The sequence below is a fragment of the Drosophila tropicalis genome, unplaced genomic scaffold (assembly GCF_018151085.1).
Source record: "Drosophila tropicalis isolate 14030-0801.00 unplaced genomic scaffold, ASM1815108v1 contig_878, whole genome shotgun sequence".
Classification (NCBI taxonomy): Eukaryota; Metazoa; Arthropoda; class Insecta; order Diptera; family Drosophilidae; genus Drosophila; species Drosophila tropicalis.
Window position 1 is genome coordinate 5,167,877 of NW_027173374.1, and position 25,405 is coordinate 5,193,281.

General features: G+C 33.8%; 1 protein-coding gene across 4 annotated transcripts; it reads right to left on the reverse strand.

The window, feature by feature from the left end:
- Positions 1 to 5,992: 5,992 nt before the first annotated feature.
- Positions 5,993 to 25,357, reverse strand: LOC137584159 (organic cation transporter protein). Of its 4 annotated transcripts, none has more exons than XM_068299410.1 (6): positions 25,171 to 25,357; positions 8,438 to 8,814; positions 8,137 to 8,364; positions 7,815 to 8,073; positions 7,332 to 7,749; positions 5,993 to 7,271 (listed from the first exon to the last, which is right to left on the reverse strand). In XM_068299410.1, exons 2-6 carry the CDS (start codon positions 8,534 to 8,536, stop codon positions 6,524 to 6,526), a joined length of 1,752 nt encoding a protein of 583 aa, XP_068155511.1. In that variant the 5' UTR covers positions 8,537 to 8,814; positions 25,171 to 25,357; the 3' UTR covers positions 5,993 to 6,523. The 4 variants fall into 4 exon arrangements, with proteins under 4 accessions (XP_068155511.1, XP_068155513.1, XP_068155510.1 ...); XM_068299412.1 differs by lacking the exon at positions 25,171 to 25,357 and adding an exon at positions 20,111 to 20,274; XM_068299409.1 differs by lacking the exon at positions 25,171 to 25,357 and adding an exon at positions 14,253 to 14,670.
- Between the last annotated feature and the right edge of the window lie 48 nt (positions 25,358 to 25,405).

A 25,405-nucleotide genomic window follows, 5' to 3' on the forward strand; every position in this document is an offset into this window, starting at 1 on the left:
CGTCGCCGTCGTTGGTGTTTTTTTTTTCCTTGTATGCATATGTTATGCCTATATTGTTTCCTGTTTCTCATCCATCCTCAAGCTGGAAAATGCCTGACTCCCTCGCCATTTACCACTTTTCTCACACAACATTGACCACTTTTTTTTTTTTGTTGTCTTGTACCCCGTGTGACCTCTTCCCCTTGCTATTATTAACAGACTGCAACCAAAACGACTGCGGCAACAGCAGCAGCAGCCGCAGCAGCTGACCGTCATGAACTTTCAGCGTAGCATCTTCACCTTTTGCCGACTTTCCATGGTGTATTAAAGCTTTTCACTTTCTTTTGCACGACGACAACGACAACGACGATGAAGACGGCGACGCCAAAAACTTGCCACATGACACAGACGAATTTTCGCTAGGCATACACAACGACAACGACAACAACAACAACAGCAACAGCAAGAAAAATGCAAATTGCCAGCGTGTGTCGCGGTAAGATGCTTCCTCACAGCATCACGTAATTAACATTAAAAGCTGCCTTTTCTTTAATGTTTGGTTGAAAATGCTGTCCCTGTGTGTGTGTGTGTGCGTATTTGTGTGTGTGCTTTCGTAATGAGGAAACAAAATGAAAAGAAAATGCTGTCAAATGCGTTGGAGGCTACTTGAATACCAAGAGGATCGTCTGCCTGTCTTATTCAATATTAGAAAATAAATGAAAAGAGGAAAGACTAATAAAGCAAAGATCCAAAACTGAATGAAAATCTATATAAAGATCAACTAAAATATGGTAGAGTACATCTTTAGACAAATTATTGCAAGCTGAATGAATGTAAAAACTGTCACAACTTATCTAATGAGATTATCCACCAACGAGTTATCCTAAAAGTTTTCCTTTCAAATGTTTTGTGTAATTAATTTTATTTTTCCGCAATCAAGTTTAGGAAAAGTGAAAAAGGAGAATAACCATGGGTGGGATGGATGGCAATTACTAAACTAATTAAGTTACCCAGCGTTTATCGTAAAAAAATCCAACTATCAATAATTTATGATCAATTTTCAAGTTGAGTTTGTGTCTTAAGTCTTTTGTTTTGCGCGGCTGCAAAAAGTGAAATTTCACGCAATGTATTATGTTTTATTGGTAAATAATAATGAAAAACTGAATTTTTGTTTATCAATTTTGCTTCTACATTGATTTTGAATGAAAATGAAAATGTTAGCCAATTACAGTTTGAGATGCACTGTCCAGCAGAAGCAGCAGCAGGCGTTTAGCTGGTGCAGCCAATTACCAAACCCTACCCCAACACCCCTTGCCATACACACTTACTTAGTGGAATTGCGGGGTAATTTGCAAACACACACACACAAATACACAAAAGCTCAGACCGCCAACTCTAGACGACGACCTTAATTAGCAGGCAAGCAGGCAGGCTGAAAGGAAAAGAAGCCAACCAAACGCATAATAGGCAAAACGCACATAGAAATGGGTCCAAGATGATGGCAAAGCAAAAAAAAAACTCAAGAAGTCCAAGTCGAAGTAGAAGAAGGGCACATTGCGAATTCTTAGAAACCAATTAAGGCGCCTGGCAAAAAGGCAAACGCACAGTGGTTATTGTATGTATATGATACATAAATGTTTTAGCCATCGTTTCGCCAAATTGTATGAATTTTGTTTTAACCAATGTGCCTGCTCTCTGATGCCTGATGATGGTGGTGGCCAATGGCCCAAGACGGGGCCGCATCGCATCAATTGAGATATTATGAAATCGCTTTACTCACTTCTTCCCTTTGCGCCTCCCCCTTCGCAAAGGTGCGTGCGGTCCTAAGTTCTGCCTAATAGAGACGCATCCACATCCTTGTTTTCTTTCTTTTATTATTATTTTGTCTGTTTTTTTTATTTTTTACTATGGCCCCTTTGGCGTTGCGCATTTGCCTTGTTAATGATGTGCCGTGCGCGCATTTAAATAAAGTGCCGCCCATTATAATGAGCCGTATGCATCGGGCTATTTGGTATTGGTATTGGTATTGGTTGTTAGTTAGCAGCACCAACGACTCTGCTCTATTCTGGCTGTTGATATTATTGCCCTGGCAATGTCATAAAGGAGCGGCCTCGATTCGCAATCTAATGAGACGAACATAAAACGTGTTAAAGGTTTTAACTTCACTCGAGCAATCAGCGAGCATTGGAATGCATAATTGAACCAAGCGGCAAAAGCCTCTGAGGCCAATAATATATATGAATGTCACACTCGTAACTATTTTATTTATCATAAACTTTACGCAACTCGATTAAAAAATAAAAACAAAAATTCACATTTTTATAGTTTTAAGTAAAAGTCTAATGAAAGGAAACGGAACTAAAATCTTAATATTAAAACTTAACTTATCACTTTTATCTATTTTATTCCAGATTCAAAATAAAAAGGGTATTCAAAACGCCTGATATTGTTAGCCTTCTTGTATGATATTCGCAAAAGCGGAAATCAAAAATTATTACTTTTATGCAATGCAAAAATTGTTGCTGGGTCCCTGTGAACATGACGTAGGCATAAAACAGTAGAAAGTTTTTCCCACCTACAAGTAAAAATACTTTGTCCAAATAAGTAAAAACCAGAAAATTGAAGAAACTTGCCACTGAGTGACTGGAAAATCTCAGTTTTAGCCCTAATTAGTTGGCAGATAGTTTGAGAAGCATTGTGAATGCGTTTTGTGTGGTCAGTAGGCAAGACAAGATTGACATCAAATAAATCGTAATGGTTTTTCTTTGTTCCTTGAGTGCTGGCAACATTGCTATGCACCTAGAAACAAACATTAACATGTACTCATGTGTGTGTGTGTGAGTGTGTGTTTGTGTATGTCTAATTATGGGCCATTCAATCGATTCGAAATGCCCAACAATCTTTTCAATTATTTCTTATCATTTATCGCCCAAGAATGAATGTGTCATTAGGCCTCAAAGGCATTGAAGAAACCCAGGAAAAGAGAGGGAGGGAGATAGACAAGTTGAGCAAGAATGGGCCCAACATTGTTGCTAATGGCCATTGGGCAGATGCTTAGCATATTTTCCTCTCTTGATGTCTTTTGTGCTATCTAAGAGGCTAATGACAAGCAATTGATATAAATTTGAATAGTCTACAATTTGCGATTTGTGTTGTTGTAGATTTGCATTGCTTTGCTCTTGGCTTGGTATTTTAAATTTGTTTTGTTTTTCTTTCAGTCTTTCATTTGATTAATTTACCATTTTTTAAGCGGAAAAGCGTTTTACACGAACAAGTTCCGCTGCAAAAGCCATTCCATAAAGTAATTTTAAATGGAAAATAAATATATGGCCTGGAGTGCAAGGTTAAAGAGAGGTTTTTGCATTTCAATAGTAAATGTTTTTAAATACTATGGAGCAAAAAACTATCTTACATCAATCGATGGAACCACTTGCACTTTCAACATTGTCGTTGCCGTCATTCTACTTGTGGACAACTTTCATCTTTCTGCATGCTGCACTTTCGTTCAATCGGTCAACGCAACTAAATATGCCGCAAGCTTCTCCGTCTTGCCTTGTACTCCATCTTCGTCTTCGTCTTTGTCTTGGGTCTCTTCGTCTCCGTCTCAGTCTCTTCTTTCATTTCTTTAGTCTGAGAGCCATAGGGTAATTTACATATTTTCCGGGCTTGGTTAGGCGCGCAGTTTATTAAACAAAATATTGACATGAAAATCGGCTTTCGATTTTCATGCGAACGTGCGACAAATTGTTGCACCACAAAACGAAACGAGATTAAATGGAAAGTGAAGTTGCGCATGCGCGTTGCCAATCAACACACACACACACACACAATCTGACCATGTGTGTGTGCAAGTGCGTGTGTGTGTAATTAGGACAAAATGTCTTATGTTGACCAAAACCGAAACCAAAAAAGTAAATACAACTTTAGCATCAACTCGTTTCGTTTTACTTAGGTTTATTTTTTTTTATTTTTCTTTTTTAGTCTTTTCTTTTTCGGTCTCCACATGGGGAAATCTTAACTGGCTTATGATCTTTGGTCTTGTCTTGGTTGTTGTTGTTGTTGCTATTGATTCTTCTAACAGAAGTCAATGCATTTGACTTAATTCAATCAGCTTTGTGTCGTCTCTTGTGATCACTTTCGATAGGAAAGCTGAAATTGAAAGTTTTTTTTTTCGGGTCCATCTAAACGGATTAAGATTAAGCCAATTAAACAATTTGTCATTCTGCATTGAAATATATGCTTGAAATGAATAGAAAATCAGTAAGCGCATTTTGTGGGAAAGAAAATTTGAGAAAATTTCCATCATCAGGCATTTAGTAATTGCCTGAAATATTGGTTAATCTAGGCTAGCAAAATGTACTAGCCTTGTAACACAACATCTCATGATCTGGTATTACTCCTTATTTAGAGTTACAGCTAAAGAAGCGGATATCCAAGTGATCCAATACATTCTCTCTAGGAAGGAGTGATATACTTAAAAATGTCGCGACAACTATAAAAGAATGTAAGCTATTAATTTATTTATAGAAGCCAAACTTTGTTTTGAAACTAAAGTACATATAATTTATCCATTTCACATTCAATCCACATCAAAATCACTTTCGACAGACTAACAAATATTTCTGGAGCTTGAAATTCAGTTGCGTGGGTTGCCCATTTCTGGTGATGTTTTGGATTTCTTTGACCATAAGTGTCCAAAGTCATAGCAAAACAGATGCATATATATATTTATGATACTTAGGCGTTTAAGGACTTGTCTGCGCGGCTGGCATTTCATGTATTTATAAGATACATATTACAACCCAGAGTGATTCCACAACGTCTAGTGTAAAAGATACATTTTTTTCCCACATTGCATTTTCATTCCAACACTTAAACTGACATTAGCCAAAGCCGCTCCCCCGCTCCACCACTCCCTTAGCCAATGCGGCCGCCGTCGCTGCTGCGAGTCAAGTCAAGTCAAGTCCGTCTTGGAGTCAAAAGAATCTTCTAATGCACAAATAATTGCAGAAGCTTCTGCTTCTGTTAGAGTTCCGTCAGGAATAGGCCTCGTCTCCTCTTCCAGCTGATTGCTCAATTTCAATGAAATATGATTAAATAAATTAATGTAGCGTTAATTCATTTTGCCTTTAGTTTTTTTTTTCTTTCAAAGGAAAATAGCTTCAAGAACTTTGAAGTTACAGCGTCAGACAGCCAGCCAGACCCCCTTGCCGCCTCTTCACTCCCTCTCACGGCTCGTAAGATTAAGTTGTTAACGGCAGTTGCTTTATAGGTAGTACATACACACGTACATATATGTAAGGTAAAAGTGTATGTGTGTGTATGACTTAAAGAAAAGTGTGAAAAGCTAAAGTACTGAGACAATGTGTGGGACTTTGAGATTGAGATTAACCCAAATTGTATTTGCAGCTACAATATATGTATTAGAACATACCCATATCGGAGAGTCGAGTCTTAGAGAGAATATAGAAACCGATAGAATTGGTCGATAATGGCAATGTATCGATATCAAGGACAGTTGTCTTGAAAAATCCACATTTTTGGTAAACAGGACAAAAATTCTTTCAGCGAAATTGATAATGAAGATATAAATTCTCAAGATCCCTAATTTTAGGTGGTCATAGTCCTTACTATTCCAACCACAGATGGGCTGGTGCTCATCAGTAGTTAAAGGTTCCCTAAACTATGAGTAAAATTTTAATGATTTTTATTATTAGTTGCTTAATTTCCAACAATCTACAATTTAAAGTTAACGTCTTTGAGTATATTCCAATTATTCCAAGGCGTCTAAAAGTATGCAGTACATTTTTATTTACCAAGTGGAATTCGCCGACTGCGATAGTTTTACGTTTATCTAAGTTCCGATAGTTATCGATCTCGTTTTTAAAGCGGCAAATTTCAAACTATAAAAATTGGAACAATAAACTTTGACAAACTATTTTAATTTTCAGTCGCTTGCTTAAATGCAAGTTCAAAATTAAATTTTCACTCTCACTCTCAATAATTTGTAGGATTTTTCTTTAATTTGAATTGTATATTTTATTTTTTTCGTCTAAGTTTTGTAATTATTATCAGTTTTTGTGTTTGTTTTCTTTTAGCATTGAACAAATAATTGAATAATTCAATTACACCTAAGTACTAGAGCACTTATTATGTATATACAATAGAATAAATTTAAGTATAGTATATATCAGTATATATATATAAGTATGTATATGTGGGTGTCGTCAAATCTATTTCATTTAAGTGATGTTGTGCCGCTTATATGTTAACTTTACTGTTCCATTTTTATACACATTTTTTGGAAAAAAGTTTTCTTTTGTTTTGAAAAATTGTTACATTAGCCTTATTAAGTTATGACCTACATAGAAAAAAACTATCAAATGTTAATTATAGGTAGGTATATGATATTATATAGATAATTGGGTAAAGGCGTCGTCTCCATCATTATGAGCACACTTGTGTGGTGAGGGATAATGTTTTCTTGTCTCTTGTGTGGATATCTTATAATTTGTTTTAAACTAATGCTGGCTAATTACAAAAACTAATGCTTGGCATCCTTGAGAGCCTGTTCTTCACGATCGGCGTCGATGAGGGATTGCTTACGCTTGCTACTATTGGAGTCCACCTGTTGCTTGGCATCGATAAGTGAATGTTTGCGCTTATATTTCTCCAACTCAGAGTCGGACTCTTCATCATCGTCATGATGTTGGAGGCAAGGGAAATCGAACATGCGTTCACCCTTGCCAAAGACTTCACCTTCCTCAATGGTGGTCGGCAGGCTTCTATTTAATGTCTCGGGCAGCAGCAGGCATACAAAGGAGCCAGCAAAGAATAGAATGCCTAATATGATGGAAGGCGCTGCCTTGAAGAATGTACCCAACCACAGAATGTAGGGAGCCAGGAAAGAGGCGGCAAATCCAGCCACATGCACAGCTGCTACACCCTGTCCTCGCACACAAGTGGGTATTAACTCGGTGGCATATTGTGAGCCCGATTCATAGGATATAGCAACACCAAAACGTGCAGCTATGGTCAGACAAGCCAATAATATGGCATTATGATTATCCTGTTGATAGGCTATGGCAATGCCAGCAGCCGCTGTGAAGAGGCCACCCACCAGCAGCGAGCCCGAAGCCATGCCCTTACGTCCAATACGATCCTGGAGCAGGACCAACAGAATGCTCGATGGCAAAACGGCCAAGGCACTTAGCGAGAACATAATGAAGGGGGAAATTCCCATGCCTTCCACATTACGAGAGACAGCATCGTAGCACAGAGTAATAACCATGCTGAAAAGACATAAATCTATATTGCAATCGAAAGTTCTGTGAAATCATTCTCTAACTTACCTCTTGAAGAACAAAATCAATGTATTCTTGCGCATGCGCGGCGTTCTAAACATATCCAAGAGAGTGGCGTGCTTCTTATCATCGCCACCTTGCATCTCTCGTGTCATCTGACAGTGACGACGGAACTCATCGAAATCCGCCTGCGTTACTCGACAACCATTGAACTTGGCCACACGTTTCAATCTCTTTATGGCACCATCGATGTCATTACGAGTGACCAACCATTGGGCGCTTTCCTGCACCACAAAATAGAAGAGAACCACCAGAAGAATGGGTATGGAAGTGCAGGCCAAATAGATTTGCCAATGACCAGCCAGGACAGCCAACCAGGGAGTGAATACCAAGCCCAGGCAATAGAATAGACCCACAGCCATATTGAGACCCAAAGTACGCATGCTAGGACGTATATATTCGAGCACTGCCAAAAGAAAAAAAGAGATGTACTAAGTATTCTGATGAAGAGATTTACCCTCTGTCACTTACCTATAATATACATGAGATAGAAATTGGTATCGGCCGCCAGACCCGATATGAAACGGCACAAAGTAAATGTAGCCACACTTTTGGTGAATATTGTTGAGAAGTCGCCAGCAAAGCCACAGAAATTAGATAATATTAAAGCAGGAACACGACCAATTTTATCAGATAATAGGCCATAGAATAAAGTGCCCACCACAGAGCCAATAAAGAATAATGATTGTCCTATGCGAGCCTTGTAAGCCGAATCACAGACCCAATTCAACTGAAATTAGACATAAATTACTTTAGCTTCCTATTGACAATCATAAATTTCGCTTTGACTTACCTCTGTGTTCATGCTTCTATAGCCAAAATCATAATTATAGATCCAGCGTTCACATTTCTCAGTGCTAACTGTGACATTTGGTCCATTGATGTCCGCCAAACGTGTGCACGATGGATTCTCAAATTTTGAATAGATTTCAGCTATTTCCTTATATGTCATATTCACTAGCTTATCGTGATAGCACCAATGATCTGGCACAAAACTAATGACTGTTTGTGTAAAATAATGCTGCAAAACAAAGAGCACATTCCATTTGTTAGTTATTTGTCCATCTTGTGAATCTTGTGGATTTTGTACTTACCATCGATACGATGATATTGATAAAGCCAAAGAGGGCGAGTATCATGAATTGATAACGATTGAAATCGCCACATTTGGCAAGTATTTGATCGAAATCCATTATGTTTATAGTTAATGATTTTTCAAGATTTTTATAGTTGATGGATTTGTACTTAAAACGTGAATAAGTTGGCCTGGTATGTACAATATGTAACTGTTTTCTATTTAGGAGTAAGGGATTTTCCCAATGGGTTTCACATGGATTTTCCTATGAAAGTATATCACATTTTTTTTTGTGTATGTGTCAGTATGACTGTGTGTTTATGTGTGCGGGTGTTGATGAGTGTGTGTGTCAAACTTCTTGTTTATCCAGCGTTTAGTTCACATTGGTTGCCCTTCCTGTAACATAGAAAAACAAATTATTGTTTACTTCATTAATTAAGGTCATTGAACAATCACAGACACACACATATATGTACATATGTATGTATGTATATGTTTGTGTACTATATATATATATATGTTTATCGTTTTTTGCTTTGATAAGATAATAATTATTCATCTGAAACCGGTTGAGCGGTCTCTGCATAAAAAAAATATATATTAAATACGTCGCAGACAAAAATCAAATAAAAACAACGAAATCAAAACAAAAAAACAACTAAAATATATATACATAACATCTATTAATTTTAATTAATTAAAGAAAAAACCAAGAAAGTGTAGCTACATATTTTTAATGTATGTATATTTAAATTTGAAGTTTGTGACTAATTAATATGCAAATGTTTCGTATACACGGTGAAAGTTTTTTGTATCACAAAATCGGCCTATATATTGAACCAAAAGTGCTAACCAAGCAAAAACCCAAAAATAAATGCTTAAATAAATTGACAGAATTATGTATAATAATTGTCAATATTTATTGATATTTTTATATAGTAAAGTTACACAAAAAACTGTCATACGATGTATGTAGATCTCTAAATTAAAAAAAGGTTATTTAATCTGACTTCGCTCTGAGGGAATATAGGGCTGTGATTAAAGGAAATTATCCTTTGCCCCTTAATGTATGCAATAGGCTTGAAAAGTGTTAATTGTTTTCAACAAATTTATAACTTTTTACGCCAAGATTTCACGCAAAAACTACTTTAGAAGTCATTGAGACTAATATTTGACTTCATTATTAAGATATAATGGCTAATTTGACTTATTTCTAGCAAATCAGAAATAGTATATATACTATATAGAGACCTTCGGCCATTTATTAATTGACTACTGGGTTTTTTTTTTCATTTTATTGTGTGCTTATTGCCTCATTTTCACAATAACACGAATTGCCAATTGATCTATTTAATTTTACAAATGCTAATTGAATACCTTTAAATACGCAAAAGAAAAAAACCCAACTCGAAACTAAATAATACAATAAATAAATAACAACTTTCACTTAACACATTTTTTTCGTATGAAAACTACTTCAACTAGTTGAAATCGCAATAAAAACTTTTGAATTTCTTCAGCGAAATGAAAATAGTTCTATGTGTAGAATATTATTCGTTCAACTAATAGCTTAGCATATTTAGGCCAGCGGCTTATCAGTGGCATAATAATTATATGGACATTCATTTAGATAAACCAAACAGAACTAACATTAACTACTCTACGAGTACGATTCGAGTTCTCATTTCACTCCTCTGTTGCCAAGTCGAGTCAAGACAAAGTCGGTTGGTTGACTTCTAATTGAGTCCAAACACGTGTGACTTGACGTTTTAAATTTGTCGTTGTTGTCTGGCTTGCCTCGTTTTTCTTAAGAAAATCTACAATTATTTTGCAATTCATTAGATACGCGAGTTTCAGTGAGTCGAGTGTTTGTCTAGTGGCTAGACATACAATCACAACAACAACAAATCTAAGCAAAATATATAAATTTTGTAAAATCAAGTTTTCGTTTTTTTTTTTTTTTGCATACACCAATTTATTTTTTGGGCAACTGGTTTTATTTAAGCCAAGAAAAAAAAAATTAAAATTCAAGTAAACTAATATCCCCAATACGAATTTCAAGGTTTGTTTTTGATATGAAAAAAAAAAAACATAAGAGATTAGAAGAGATATTTCATCAATTACCGTGTAATAATCAGAAGAGAGAGAGAGAGAGAGAGCCTTAAAATTCACACTAATTTTATTAACTAAAGGGTTTGTAAAAGTCAATTGAAAACTCTCTCATGTTAGTCAGAAATTTATTGCTTATAAGCTATCCAGTCCTCATATCTTATCCTTTCTTAAATAGATATTGAAAACTACAAATTAATTGACTCTTTATCGAATCATTATTGATATCTCATCTGCTCTCAAACAAACTAATAAATGAAGAAGAAAACAATTTACAATATACCTTTTTAAGTCCAAGTGATTAGAGGGTATCTAACGATTACACAGAAAAGTTGTTTGCTTAAATATGTTCAAGGTAATCAAATACAGAAAAGAAAAAAGAAAACAAGCCCTCAATATTTAATTTACCTGCACAAGTAATTCAATTTACAACGATGATGATTTCAAAACTGATTTGAAACAAAAACAGACACAAACACACAAAGTTGATAAATATTTGTTGTTTTTCTTTTAGGTTTTTCCGTTTTTTGTCTTGCTTTTGTTGATAAAAAAAAAAATCCACAAAAGAAGCTTTAGCAATATTCTTTTGCAGCGTAGTAACAAGACAGAAAAATAAACAAAAATATATTTTTTCTTTCTTAGCCACAAAGACGACAGCTTTAATTAGTCTACATATATACATATATATATGCGCGCATCTAAATTTATATTTTGTTGAAAACAATATCGTCTATTTTTCCACATCTATCATATTTGTTAGGATGTATATAATATATGTTATTCCATTTGATTTTTATTTCCAAGTTCATTGGCTCGAGAATCACGCCGCACACGCCATGTCTGTTTTTATTTGTTTAACAAACAAATTCACTGGCCAACACGATTACGAGTAACACAAACGCACACAAACGCAAATGCGTAGATAGATAAATATACTATATTGTTTATAATGTTTCTTGTTTTTTTTATTCCACTAAACCGCCAACCGAATGAATCTCTTTTGTTTTGTTGGCCCGGAGACTTTTTTTTGTGTGTGTTTATCCGCGAAATGTTTTTCACAGACTGAGCCTCCACCGGGCCGAGTAGATTGTTTAATAAACAAAAAAAAAATAGCAACAATAAAATCCCCAAACAGCTGTTAGGATAGAGAGAGCAACAACAACAATAGCGACAGGTCATAATTAAAACCAAAAGCTGTGAAAAGCAACAACAAAAACAAGTTGGCTAGAATTCGTTACGATCTCATTTCGATTTGCATGATACTCATACGCACCGTGTGACGCCTTTCAATATTGCCACGAAAATTACTATGCTAATTGTTATACTCAAGTTGCTGTTGTCTTTTAGCCCCCGCAAAAGTCAAAACAATATATATTCAGTTTGGCTAAAAGTTTCGATTGACCTATAGATAGACTTTTGATGGCTTTAGTGTGGATATAGTATAGTAATATATTAATTTCTTCAATTATCATATATTGTGTGTTTGAGGGATTTTGTAATATGTGAAAAGCGATAAATGGAACAACGACTGAGTCATATGTCATGCAATTTCATACGCTTTCATTTTATCACTTTAATACAACAAAAACATGTGCTGGCATTTATGACTGAAGCGTGTGTTATCAATAAAGGTTTAAGTTTTGCATTAGGGAAATCACAAAATTAGCTACCACAGCATTCCTAGAACCACTCACAAAAATATACTAACAATTTAAATGTATTAATTAGACCTTTAGTAAGGTCATATTTTAAATGAGTCATAAAATATCCTTATGCCAAAAAAATAAAGCATACTTTTTAGGGCCTTTAAACTTTAAGTGACTCTCATGACTCTTTATGTTTTTTTCGTTTGTTTATTTTGCTTTTTGCATTTTTTACATTTTTTATTTATACATTTGGCTAACTAAATTTTAGTTGTTCGACTTAAAATTCTTGGAACAACATTGTGGCTAAAAGGGAAGAGCACTTTTGGTTGGAACCAAAGTGCCAAATTTCACACATTTCTATTCTATGTACTTGATTAATTGTTAATGCACATACTTTGGTCGTTTTTATGTTGAGTCAAGACTATCAAGTATACATTTCTAACAAGTTTACTAGCCATTAAAATCATCTTTAGTCTTTGTTTTAGATATCTACCTCTTCACATTACCTTATGCTCATTTAATTTACACACCTTTCATGATTATTGAGTAGCTATTGCTTATCATAAATAAATAATCCATCCACCCAGGGCTCATGGTCAAAAATTTATTGTTGCCGCCCAAAAAAATCAAAGCTCATGGCTAATACTCTAATTATGCAATTAAAACTTAATGAAGTCAACCACACATAATAATAACAACAAATGCGATTAGATAACGCCCTCAAAATGTATCAGACAGGCAGTTAAGTCTCAAGTGCTAATAGCTTCTCAGTGTTGATATGGTTAAACACAAACTACTCAAAACTATTTTAGCTACTACGTTCAAAAGTCAATGCCAATATCAAGCCAACACGATCTTATCTAACCTAACAAAATACTTTCTTTTAGCGATTCCAAAGAAAAAAAAGAAACACGTGCACTTGAGCAATTTGTTGCCAACTGTACCCGTTTTCTCCATCTCACAATTGTGATGCCAACCAGCTGTCTGGTTTTTTGCCTTGCACTGCTGCATGATCTGCATGTTTATATATTACATATTCTCCCCACCCTTCCTCCCTCAAAAACTTCTTTGTTCACCGTTCTAGACAAAAGAACACAAAGAAAAGTCGGAAAAGGGCCAACTTGATCTACATATACATACATAAATACAATGCCAGGCGGAAGTCTTTGCCCTAAACAAAACTCAACTCAGTTTTCTTGATTCTCCAGATGTAGTGAATCATTTATAATTTGATCATTCGATCGTATTAAGTGACTAAGTGTGATTTTATTATATGTATTTTTTTATTATAATCATTATTTTTGCACCTAACTTGATTCAAATCCTGCTAACTTTTACACCTAGTTAAATGTTGTGAGTGATTTCGAGACTATACTAAAATGTTGAATAAATACGAATTTATGCTCTTCTTTTCGAACGAATGTTGAAAGCAGCCAAGAGGAATTTACGAAGGGATAACAAATTGTATTGCCAAATATTGAATTATTAATTGATAATGTTATAATTTCATTAGAAAATACATCGGAAGCCACTTTGATAAGTACATGAAGGTGTGTTTCCTAATTATTTTTGTCTTGCTAAAATAAATCTCTAAGAAAATGTATTACTAAGCGAGTTCTCTTATGTACTTCAGTTTAAAACTTCTTTTGTTAAATAATTTCATCTCAAATATATGAAATTAAAACTCATAGATGAATTTCAACATTCAAAACTTTTCCTTCTCAAACGATATTTCCTTCCATTCCCTCTTATTTTATCTTTATAATTGTTAAAATTTGAAAGATTGTTAAATTTCAAGCCCTTGATCTGTTCGAATCTTTGGTTTTTTTTCTTTGGCATTCAAAACTGACACAAACAAATATAGTTTCTAATAATTTTTTGTTGTCCGTCTGCATTAAATAATATTAACTATTGTGGTTTGATTTGGATTTAGATTTCCTTTCCTTTTTGTTATTTTTTTTTCACATACACTTGCGAAATGTTTCGAAAATGCGATTTTTTTATGATGCTGGTAAACAAAATATGTATAAATTGTTTTTTTTTTTTATTTTTGCGATATTCACACATTATTGAACTTACTAATTATAGACATTTATTAGGTGCGTGTATTTTATTTATAATATTTTCGGTTTTGTTTTTATTTTTGGGCACTAAATCACACTAAACACTTTCAAATGGAGCGAGGCGTAATAGGCGTAATAAGTTTTACATCTTCTTTTTTTGTGAATATATTTTGAAATTGTTTATAGTTTTTGTTAAGTCGAATAAATTGCAGCTGCTTCTGCTGGCGAGGAGCGCCCCAACGACTATTAACGACAACCAACAACAAGCAACTGCTGCTGCTGCTGTTGCTGCTGTTGATGGGAAAGCACACACTCTCACACACACTCCAATTCTCTCTCGTTCTCTCTTTCTCTCTGTGTGTGTGTGTGTGTGTCTCTTTCTCCCAATCAGCTGTCCCGAGTGTTACGATCTGTTGCCACTCGCGTGCCACTGGAGAGCGCTTTGACTTCAAGTTCAGCAAATGCCTTTGGTCTTAAATAGTGCTTGCATCTGGAAATTTTTTATATACCAATAGTTTTATATATATGTACATAATACTTATATGCTTCATATGTTGCTGATGGCGTCATTATGTCTCAGTCCCCCCTTTATGCAAATGCAACGCGTGTTTAACTATGGAAAAGTTTTCTTGTTGTTTATATGCATAAAGAAATATTCCATAAGCTCAGCTGAAATGCAGACTTCCTATTACCCTATAAACACTAAAAGAAAAGAGTTATAATTGGCTCAGCCCTATAGCTATTTTGAAAACCCTTTCAGACGGTTAAAATTTACTTAAAAACTGACTTGATGTCCTTTGAGGATGATCTTAAGTAGCAATAATTAATATAAAAGAACTTGATCTAATTTGGACTCTGGATTTGCAATCTATCTATAGAATCTATAAAACCTAAAAAAAATTGCATCTTTTTTTCAAAATATGTTAACAATATTAATTTGCAGGGTAAAAATAGATTTGAAATAAAAAAACTTAGCTTTTTGCTTCTTTTTTTGACTTTTTTGTTTAATTGATTCAAATTGTAAATGTGTGCTTTTATTTTGTTTGATTATTATTATTAACTTTTCCCTCTTTAAACGGGTTTTATGTGGGCAAACATGAGGGCATCTAATAAATTTGTGTATATAAATAGATATAAACATAACATTTGTCATCAATTAAAATGATATGACAATTAATGATTAAAGCATTTCAAGTAATTTTTATTCAAGATGATGGTTGGATCTTGGATGGGAGCATTAAAGTAAGGAGTAATATTGAATAAATGAAACTGCATAAATGCGGGCATTAAAATTTTGAATATTGGTTAAAGAATAGAAGTGAAAAACAATTGGTGTAGAGACCCAGTGAAAATACCTATCATTTAAAGGTAATAACATTATTCTGAGAAATAACAACAAAAGAACGTCAAGGTTTTAAAATCTAAGATTTCCTCGTAAGAAAGAAAAAACTCATTATTCACAACCGGCACGTTCTGTTTATAGGAATGTCTCATGTTTTTATTTTGCTCTGCGGTTTCCAGAAACCAATTAAAGGGCTTTGATATGTAAGTACTTGGACATCATTGACGTCTCATGTTTGTATGAAACATCACAGAGAAATTTCCATTATTGAAACGGCCCAACATCCACTTCTATCCTCTGCTGAGTTCTAAATGTATGTCAAACACTTGTTGCTCGGCCATCTATGCCTTTCGCAACTTCAAAACTGTCTGCGACACTCGCTGAACTTGAGGCGTCCGTAGCAAATTCAGAACGAATGTATTTATATGCATAAATAAGAGTGTACGTATACGATTGTATTCTATAAAAATTCTCGTCTTTATACGCTTCATGACGCCATTTTCTGAGCACGTTCTCGGTCTCAGTCTTTAGCAAACAACTCACTCTTAATTGGTTACAACTGGCGCTAACCAGTCTGGGTCGGACTGCGGACTGGCCAACACAACTCGTTGGAGCTTCTTACATGTGCTTGGCGTGAGCTTTAACGCCAATTTTTTCGTCTCGCCGAGAAGTAAAAGCAAAAAATAATACACAAAACGCAACTACATAGGGCGGATAAGGGAACATGCTTATCAATTGAATCTACCGATAGTTTCAATGCCAAAAGCTGCTCCTAGCTGTTTTTCTATCGCTTTCGGTCTCGCCCATGTCATATCTGTATGTATGTATGTATGTACATATATACCTTATCAATATCCAACCCATGTTACCAATTTCACATGTTTGGTTAATTGAATTACTTTAGCATTATTACAGGTTATTCTAAAATATATGTAAATATGTAAGTAGATCTTTGGGCTTGCTCATTCCCCTTTTTAACAGGCTTTGAGATTGTCTATGCCCCTGAATCACTGTCTAGTTTAAAGTGATATAGAGTATTCCATCTTGGGCATTTTATTTTAAAGAGCTTAACAGACTAAAGCGCAATTTAAAAAACTTGATAAAAAAGAAAATATCAAACGGAAGAGAGACAACAGAACCAAAATTCACCTGAAAGATAAACGCAACAGCTTCATTTGCGAAATACCTTTATGAGTTGGCTTTGTCGGAATCTTTATAAAAAATTGCGTATTTTTAGCAGAAAATAGAATAGGAAAAGATGACTGAACAAATAGATAAATGATTAAAAATTAACAATATTTAAAAAGCTTGTATTCAATTAATTTTAGGTGATTTAAATGATTTTTAGAGAAACCCAAAAAAAAAAAAAATGAAAAAGCTCGATCACAAAGTAAAGAACCACAATAAATAAGTCTAGAGTCTAGACCTTCGAATTGTGTTTGAAGAGGTTTTCTTAAGTAGTTGGACTATTGATGACCATGAAAACTTGTAAGTAAACAATAATTTTCTAATTTTACCAACATAAACATAAATACTCTAAACAATAAATTTTTCCATTTAAAGTAAATTAGTACACAATCCTAACTCATACAATGAGTTAAAACTCTAAAATGCTTTGGAAAATAAAAATACAAAAATCAACAATTAATTGACCCAAAAAAAAAAAAAACACACAAACAACAATTAAATATTACATAAACAGATGAAGAAAGAAATGGCCAAAGTGTCGCCAATATCAAAATAAACCAATTAAAGTGAAAATGCCGCCCCTTCCTTTTCCCTTCTCTCTCTTTTATTGACTGTCCCTGTAGCATATGCAAATGATCTCATATGCTGATTGAAATGTTTGGTGATCTGCTGTACCAGCTTTTTTTATGTTGGGAATATTCCATTGAAAAAAAAAAAAAACAGAAAAAGAAATTAGAATGCGTAACGTAAACAACAAATTGAACGGATCCATAGATACACCGTGAAGTGGAGACCTCCAAAAGAGGGGTGTGTCGCCTTTTGAGCTCGTCAAAAAGTCAAACTCAATTGCCAAGTAATGAAATGAGTGACAAGAACCGCTTTAAATTGGTTCGAATCGCTTCTCAATACAGAAAGCCACTAAAAAAAGACAAAAAGTAAAATTTACAACGTAACCTCGGCATGATCATGAACATGATCGTGATTAGTGTCGAACTAAAAGATAGAAAGGCAGAGAGAGAGAGAGAGAGAGAAAGAGAGAGGGCCACATATATACATGTGTAAAGGAAACAATGCAATTTACCTAACATCTGATGCTTAGTCATTTGCCCTTCATCCTCATTCTCATTTTTATGGTCTGTAGTTGGCTACAAAGTTACTCCCATCTTGTTATATAGCTTGAACTAATATCCAACGGGTTTCATAAAATAGATACCATTAAGTTTACAGTTTTTTGACACACACTACTTTCGTGTTTGAAAACGCAAGGCAATGTCCCCGGCATTAAAAAATACTTTTGTCACTTAGTCTATTAAATTTTTATCGTCTGTGGAAAACAAAAAAGCAGAACACATACAACAAAACCAAAAAAAAAGTGATAGAGTCATTGAAAATACAAATATGAGTCAAAAACGTGACTAAACTTTATTTGTCTGTTTCGCTTTTGCTTTGCTATTTTTGTTTGTTTCTCAATTTATGCAATGAACTTGAAACACTCAAACACACACCCAGAGATAAATCTATTTCTGAAATATATAAACATACATTTGTATATATGAAATGTGAATAAAAATTAATATTTTTCTTATTACATAATTTCGTTATAGTTGGTGACACGTGGTAAACTAAAAATTTCAAAATTTTAGCTAGAGAACATGTGCGGAAAATAAACATTTGCCCCTCTTATATAAAGAAAAGTAAATTATATCTTAGTCGTAGCAAAGGAAACACAAGAAGCCTTGTGAATGGTTCTAATAAAGGCAAAAAATTGCGATATATTTGGGACTATATCTAAGATATGTTTATCTAACTTAATCTTTAACAATTGGTGCTAATTTCAACTATTTGGTAAACAAGATGAGTAACTATTTTGACCACGGTCATATAAAAGTGTTGGTACTTCAATTTGTGTACATATCAAACCGGAACCTGTTGACTGAAATTGTATTTTGTTATTTGTCTAGTTGTAAAGTTTTCAATTGCCCTCAATTATTGTTAACTTGTTCTAATGCAATTCCACTCTATGGCATTTTATGACTGAGACTTGAAAGCAATCTAAGTACGTTTTTACTTTACAGCATGGGCGTCCATACAACTTAATCCCCTAATTGATAGCAATACGAGATAAAAACGTTGATTGATTCTATACTGTTATGTGAGTTATGTCCCAGAGAAGTTTAAGGTTCCACATACTCTACTAGTAATCCCATTGATGCGCCCATGTTGACTTCATCATTTAAACATACTACTTAAAAGAGCATAACCAATTATTTATCTGGAGGAAAAGCTTAATATGCTATCTCTTCGAATAACCAGTTGCATCTGGTCTATGATAATTGCTGATTGTATATCATATTCTGGGAACTAAGTAATTTCTGTTTGACTTGCCCCTAGAGAAAAAGTCGCAGCTGGTTTTGTCTCTATTCACAACACAAAGGCAAAAGGCTAACAGGTTTCTAGTTGATAAATTACATGGATTTTTTTTTGTTAGTCTGTTATGTGGTTTGAACAAGAACTGATTGGTTTAAAAGTGAAAGTTTTGACTTGATTTATCAGTGTAACTCTTCGATTTCTGAAATACATTTAACCTCAGGCTAAGAGATGGAATACTTTAAAAGCAACTCTATTTGCCCAAAGGGGGGCAAAGTGTTTGCACCTTCAAATTCACACACTTATTGTCAAAGATCCATCAGGATAGGAGTATTTAAAGAAGATAAATAGATCTAAAAGTTGAAGCTCATTATTCACTTAGAAAGCTAAATTGATTGAAACTGAACAAAGATCCATGTTGAATTATGCATACAAAACAACTAATTGTTAATTGTTTCTTGTATGACATTTACAAGATAATGCTTCATTTATTCCATTTTATTTACATTTAGTTTAAAATATGTATTGTAAAAAAAAAATACCTTGAACTACGCCGTTCCCTTTCAACATATACAGAAGAAAAATGCTTCTTTTGATATCCTTCTTACATATGTATGTGTATCTGTAGACTATAAAAGAGATTCTCTAAGGGAAAAGTCACTCTCCTTTTCTACCCCATATTAAGAACAGCTGCTTTGGCTCTTCTGCTGAAGGGTGTTTCATCTTTTCATATTTCAATTCAATTTCTTTATGAGAGATTCAACATGGAATATAAAATTTATATATAGATTTATTGCATCACAAGGTCAATAAAAATGTCTTGAGCTGCATTTAAATGTATCGCCTATTTATTTATTTAAATGATTGCATAAAATTTGTTTCGTTAATTTGCTATTTTTATGGTTGACACTACAAACACAAACAGTAACAGACACCGAAATCAAATCAAAATCAAAAGCAAAAAACTTTCCACTTGCCTTTGCTGCAAGAGGAAAAATTCGATTGCATGCCGCACTTCAATTGTCATCAATTAATTGTTATTATTTATAACAAATTGCACTTTAGCGCTTTTATTGTGGCAAATGGTGGTAAACTATTTGCTATTTTTATGGCATCTCAACTCATTTGTTTATTGTACATATTTGTATTTATAGTATTTATTTGATTTTCCGTTTCACAATTTTAGCATTACAATATCTAAACGAAATCGTTTCGAGTCGAATTGTATTATATTTTTTGTTTCTCTCTGTTTTGTTTCGCCAGCGCCGTCTTGCGATAGACTGTCTTTGAGAATAGGAAAAATATCGGCCATGACTTTGAAAAACTTACGAAAATACGTATGCAGAGAGATTCGACTTTTGATTCTCTTTTTGCTCACAGCGGTGTTTGAATGCATCGCAGCACTGTCAGCTGTTTGTTGTTTGCCACTTGCATACCGTAAGGTGGGTTGGTTTTTAATTTTTTTAACCAGTTCACGCTAGTTCCAGAGATAGAGAGACGGAAACGGTGGGCAATTGCATTATCTTCATAATTACGATGGGGATATGGGTCTGGCATTATGCCAACAAGTTGTAAGGGCTCAAAATACAGGAGGAGGTAAACTGACATAATTTGTTGCACTCATCCACATACTCATGAATATTTATGTATATAGAGATACATGTTCTTATAGTAATGAATATTTATGTGATTTTGGATTGATCACAGCAAATTCTTGTAATATATCGTTAAAAATCGAGCATAGATCTTCCACCATTTACTATTATACGTCATTGATTGAGGATTAAGTATATTATAAAATAAACTATAATTGAAGCATAATTAAAGTATTCTACCGTGAAAGATTTAGGCTAACTATGAAACGATTTCAACACATAATAAAACTTTAAATTCAAAGAAAAAATTTAAAAACTTTTAGTTCCTTCATGATTTGCCACAATTTTGATTAGAAACTATAAAATCAGGCCAATTTACGGTATAGAATCTACACATTATTATAAACACACAATTAACTGAAGGGTAAACTGGCATCAAACGATTTCCTGCACATTGTAATGAGAAAATAGAGAATCTCTTACATCTAGGGGATGAGAAATGTATAATATGACGCACAAGATGCACAAATGCGTTTTACCTTTAGCCCGTAGAAGAACAACCCCTCTGAACCCTTTTGTAAAGACATTTCCCCCAGGTAAAATGCAAACTGATTAATCTGCCCCTTTACAATGCCAGGAACCAAATCGAAATTTTTAATAATCATTCAATTAGGCCAACCAAATCGAACCGGTTCAATTTGCGTTTCGATTTTAGTCCCGCTAAATGACGTACATATGTATATATTGTGTATAGTGAATATTTGTTGCTCTCTTACAAAGTATTTAATTCAATTATATTTTTTGTTCATTATATATGATTCGATCTGGCTTCGAGAGCATTCACCGCAAGCGATGAGAGAAAACTGATTAAACGTCGCATGGGAAAAGACAAACGACCTTCACCATGAATTCTGTTTTGGCTTTTGCTTAGTCATTTGTTGCACTCTGCTTTATTATTAGAATTAGTTTAGTGAATTGCTTTCTATTAGATTTCTCAAATGGATAATATGCCAGTTTGAATTACAATTGCTGCATTCGCAATTCGTTTAATTGAGCATTAATTGAAAGCGATTTATAATTTCTAATGCCTTAATGGTTCCTATGAATAGATATTGATTGAACCTACAAGATGCACAAACAAATAATGAATACACATGCGACTGATAAGCATGAAATGCTATATATATATATATATATTAAATTCTTATAAGCCTTTAAAAGTGTGACATTTATCAATATAATTATAATTGGCGTAGGTAATTTTCCACTTGAATGAAATATCGATAAGGTCATTACAATTTTTTGCAATTCCTTTATAATTTTTGTGTTTTATTAACATTTCTAATACTTCTGTTTTATAATCAACTGATAAAATGATTTCTGATTACAAATGTTATTTCTTAATGATGTCTGAGATTGATTGATTGCTCTTGCAATCTACTTGGCTGATCATTCTTATCAACAATATATATTTTCGTAAACTTCGAAAGATCTGGCCTATCTCCCTTCTGCAAGGACATCACACAATTCATCAATGATAAAATGTTGGGGCCCTTTGGGAAACATCCAATAAAAACGTTATTTAATTTTCCCAACAAGTGCAAATGAAATTGTTATTTATTGCATTTTCGGGCTTTTGTGTGTTTGTTTTGATTGTGTTTTTCCACCAAAAAATATGTTAAACACTTTATGCTTATGCTAATTTCCCACTCGCAGGCCAAATGATAAAGTCGAATGCAAAATATAATAAAATTAATTAGGGCTTCCCGTCCAATGACGCAAATACCCGCAGAAAATAAATAAAATGCTTTCAACACGGTAATCAAAACCGAATCTGGATGGGACAACGCTGACTGGCAATAAATCATCAAATGAACTGAAGGATACAGGATGGTGGGTTAAGCTTGGGACAAGTGAAAATCACATTTTACAATCAGACTTAGACATATTGCGAGAAGGAGGAGGAGAAGGAAATTCTGTGTGTTTGGGTGCCGCAGCAAAGTCGTCGCAGTGCCAGTGTAAATGAAATTGACATTATTCGGTCGGTCTTGGCTGTTTTTGTGTTAGCTCTATTTTTAGTTATTCAAGGACTACTACCATGAGGGAAAAATATTAGACATTGCGTTAAATTATAAACACGCAAGCAGCGTGTGGCATACTTATGTTTACGTATATATGCTTTGATGCCCTGTATTCAAGGGGTATATTATGTAGAGCATTCTATAGATGTAATTTAATGCTTCCACTTTGCCCAATAGGGCTCCAGATAATTGCATCATTAGCATATTGAAGCTTACAATTCTTCAAATTTTGATCTCTACAGGGTATCCAGTAGTCAGTGAGAAGCATTAGTCTATGTTTTGGGGTAGGAGAAGTGGTTAAAACGAAAAAAAAATTGCATAGAAAATCTTTTGTTTACCATGACTCAGCATGCTTATAGAATTCTTTGTCTGATTTTGGTTTTTGTTGTTAATATGTTTGGCTTCCGTTTTTCTATTATTTTGGAACATTTTCTTTTAAGCTTTGGCAGTTTTGTTGCCATAGTCAATGATTGGTTAATTTGTTTACGAGCAACAACAAATAATTAGCTATAGAGTATATAAAAACGAATTTCAAATGGTAGCGAAGAAATTTCTTCTTCAACCGGAAATTGGAACAACATGACGTATGCGCAATTTGTGCATTTACATGTATAAGAAACAAGTTTCGTTTGTTTAATTCGTTCGTTTTTTTTTTTTTGCATTGTAATTAATTTATTTGCCGTCATAATGAATCTATGCTAATTTAATTAGCAAGGCACGTGCTCTAATTTCTTAAATCTTGTGATTAATCATAAAAATATTCCAGAAAATTTACCAAAAATTTGAAGCTAAGAAAACTCCTGCAAATGCGTAGATCCAGTTATAACCTGATGCTAATGAAGTCAATTTAAATATTTAATTTATGCAAATTTAATCAAAATAAAAACCTACAAATTCATTTGTTAAATAATTAAGATGTTAATCAAAGAGGTAAAAAAAGAAATTCTTATTGAAGCACACAGAAAACCAATTAAACTTATCACAAAAATGCCTTATCCTTTTAATTTTTTGATCATATCTAAGGCCAATCATCATAAATAATCAATAGCTAAAATCAAGACTAACTTTAATATGCGGACAAACAAAGACTGTTATTGATAAACAATGACTTAGGGGTTTCCCGTATTTGTTCCTGACGATATTATATTAATTATTAAGAGGAATTCTCAAACAACAAAAAAAAATAACTAAAAAAATCAAAAATATTCATTGAACTCAACACTATTATCATCAGTCAATGTCAGCTTTTGAAAAGTAAATATAAATCATGTGCAAACAAACAAAACACCAAAAAGAACCCAGCAAACTTTTTGGTTTATTTAACACTCACACTGGGGACTCACTCCTCTGTTTTCTCGCCCTCCCGCCTTTTGTTTAACCAGAGCGAGACATTACATAAATATACATATGTACACATGAAATTGTTTTTATATATTGTTTGTAATTTAAGCCAGTTGAAAGGTTCTGCCTCTTTGGCTTTTGGTTGTTCTTGGCAATTAAACACAAACTCCACAAAAAAAAGGCAAACAATTCGAATGCTTCGCTCAAGTGATTATTGAAATTAATAATAAATCCTAAATAAATGACTAATAATAATTAAGCCAGACGGAAATAGCTACAACTTATTTAATCGATAGCAAAGAAAAGCCAAAAAAATACAATTTAGAATTTGGCTAACTTCAAATTTCTAAGACCAACCACAAAATGCTAATTAAGGTTTTGAAATAAAATTTCTATTGATATTTTGGAAGATATTTTAAGTAATTTTAAAAACATTTCAATACTTGGTTTACTCTTAAAGCCATTTAATTTGAATACAAAATAAAATACAAAGAACACTTATAGTTGGGCAATCAAATTCTACGTAAATTAATTTAAAAATGTTCAAGTAAAACGAAGAAAAATGTTCAACTTAAGCTCTTTAGAACTGCCAAAATAAATCTTCTTTCAGCACAAAGAATAGATGACAAAGAAAAAGGAGGAGAAACAAAATTTAACTAGCTGAAAAAGAAAAAAGTTCCCCCAAATGATGATGATGACCTCCTCAACACCCTCCAATCGCTCCAACGTTCTAGACAAACAAAGAGCCAATTGCACAGGAAAAAAGGCAAGCCAAGACAAATATCAAGAAAAAGGCGACGACAACTTCCTTTAATGCAGTCAACGGCGCCGGCAACAAAAATCAATAGTAAATAGCATAAAGAGAGCACAAGAAACATGGAAAGGGGAGCAGCTAGCCCCAACCGCAAAAGGTCAATTACTTAATCATGAACAGAATAGCGAATTGTTGTTAATTATTGAAATCATAAGAGATATATTAATTAATTAGTAAGTTATAAAGAAACCAAGGAGAAAACTTACCCAATCACTTTTCGATTGCTATTTGCCCATGGAATTGTTACCACTCTGGATTGTAGCTTCTGTATGTTGTCAGGACAACGTGCCCGCAATCAAGACGTACAACTGCAATAGAAATTGCAATTGAAGGCGCCGGCATGGTCCTCGGAACGCCCGTTCTTCTTTTAATACTTGTTGTTGACACTAGAAATCCGTAAAGCCAACTGAAAACTGTTCCGTCAGTTTGTTGGCGGCAAAA

What these genes read in the sequence shown, in the direction of transcription:
- LOC137584159 (XM_068299410.1), bottom strand. Translation starts at nt 8,536, where the DNA reads ATGGATTTCGATCAAATACTTGCCAAATGTGGCGATTTCAATCGTTAT. An exon ending in TCAATATCATCGTATCGATG is followed by an intron (nt 8,365 to 8,437) that starts GTAAGTACAAAA and finishes TTTGTTTTGCAG; the next exon opens with CATTATTTTACACAAACAGT. An exon ending in TTGATTTTGTTCTTCAAGAG is followed by an intron (nt 7,272 to 7,331) that starts GTAAGTTAGAGA and finishes ATGTCTTTTCAG; the next exon opens with CATGGTTATTACTCTGTGCT.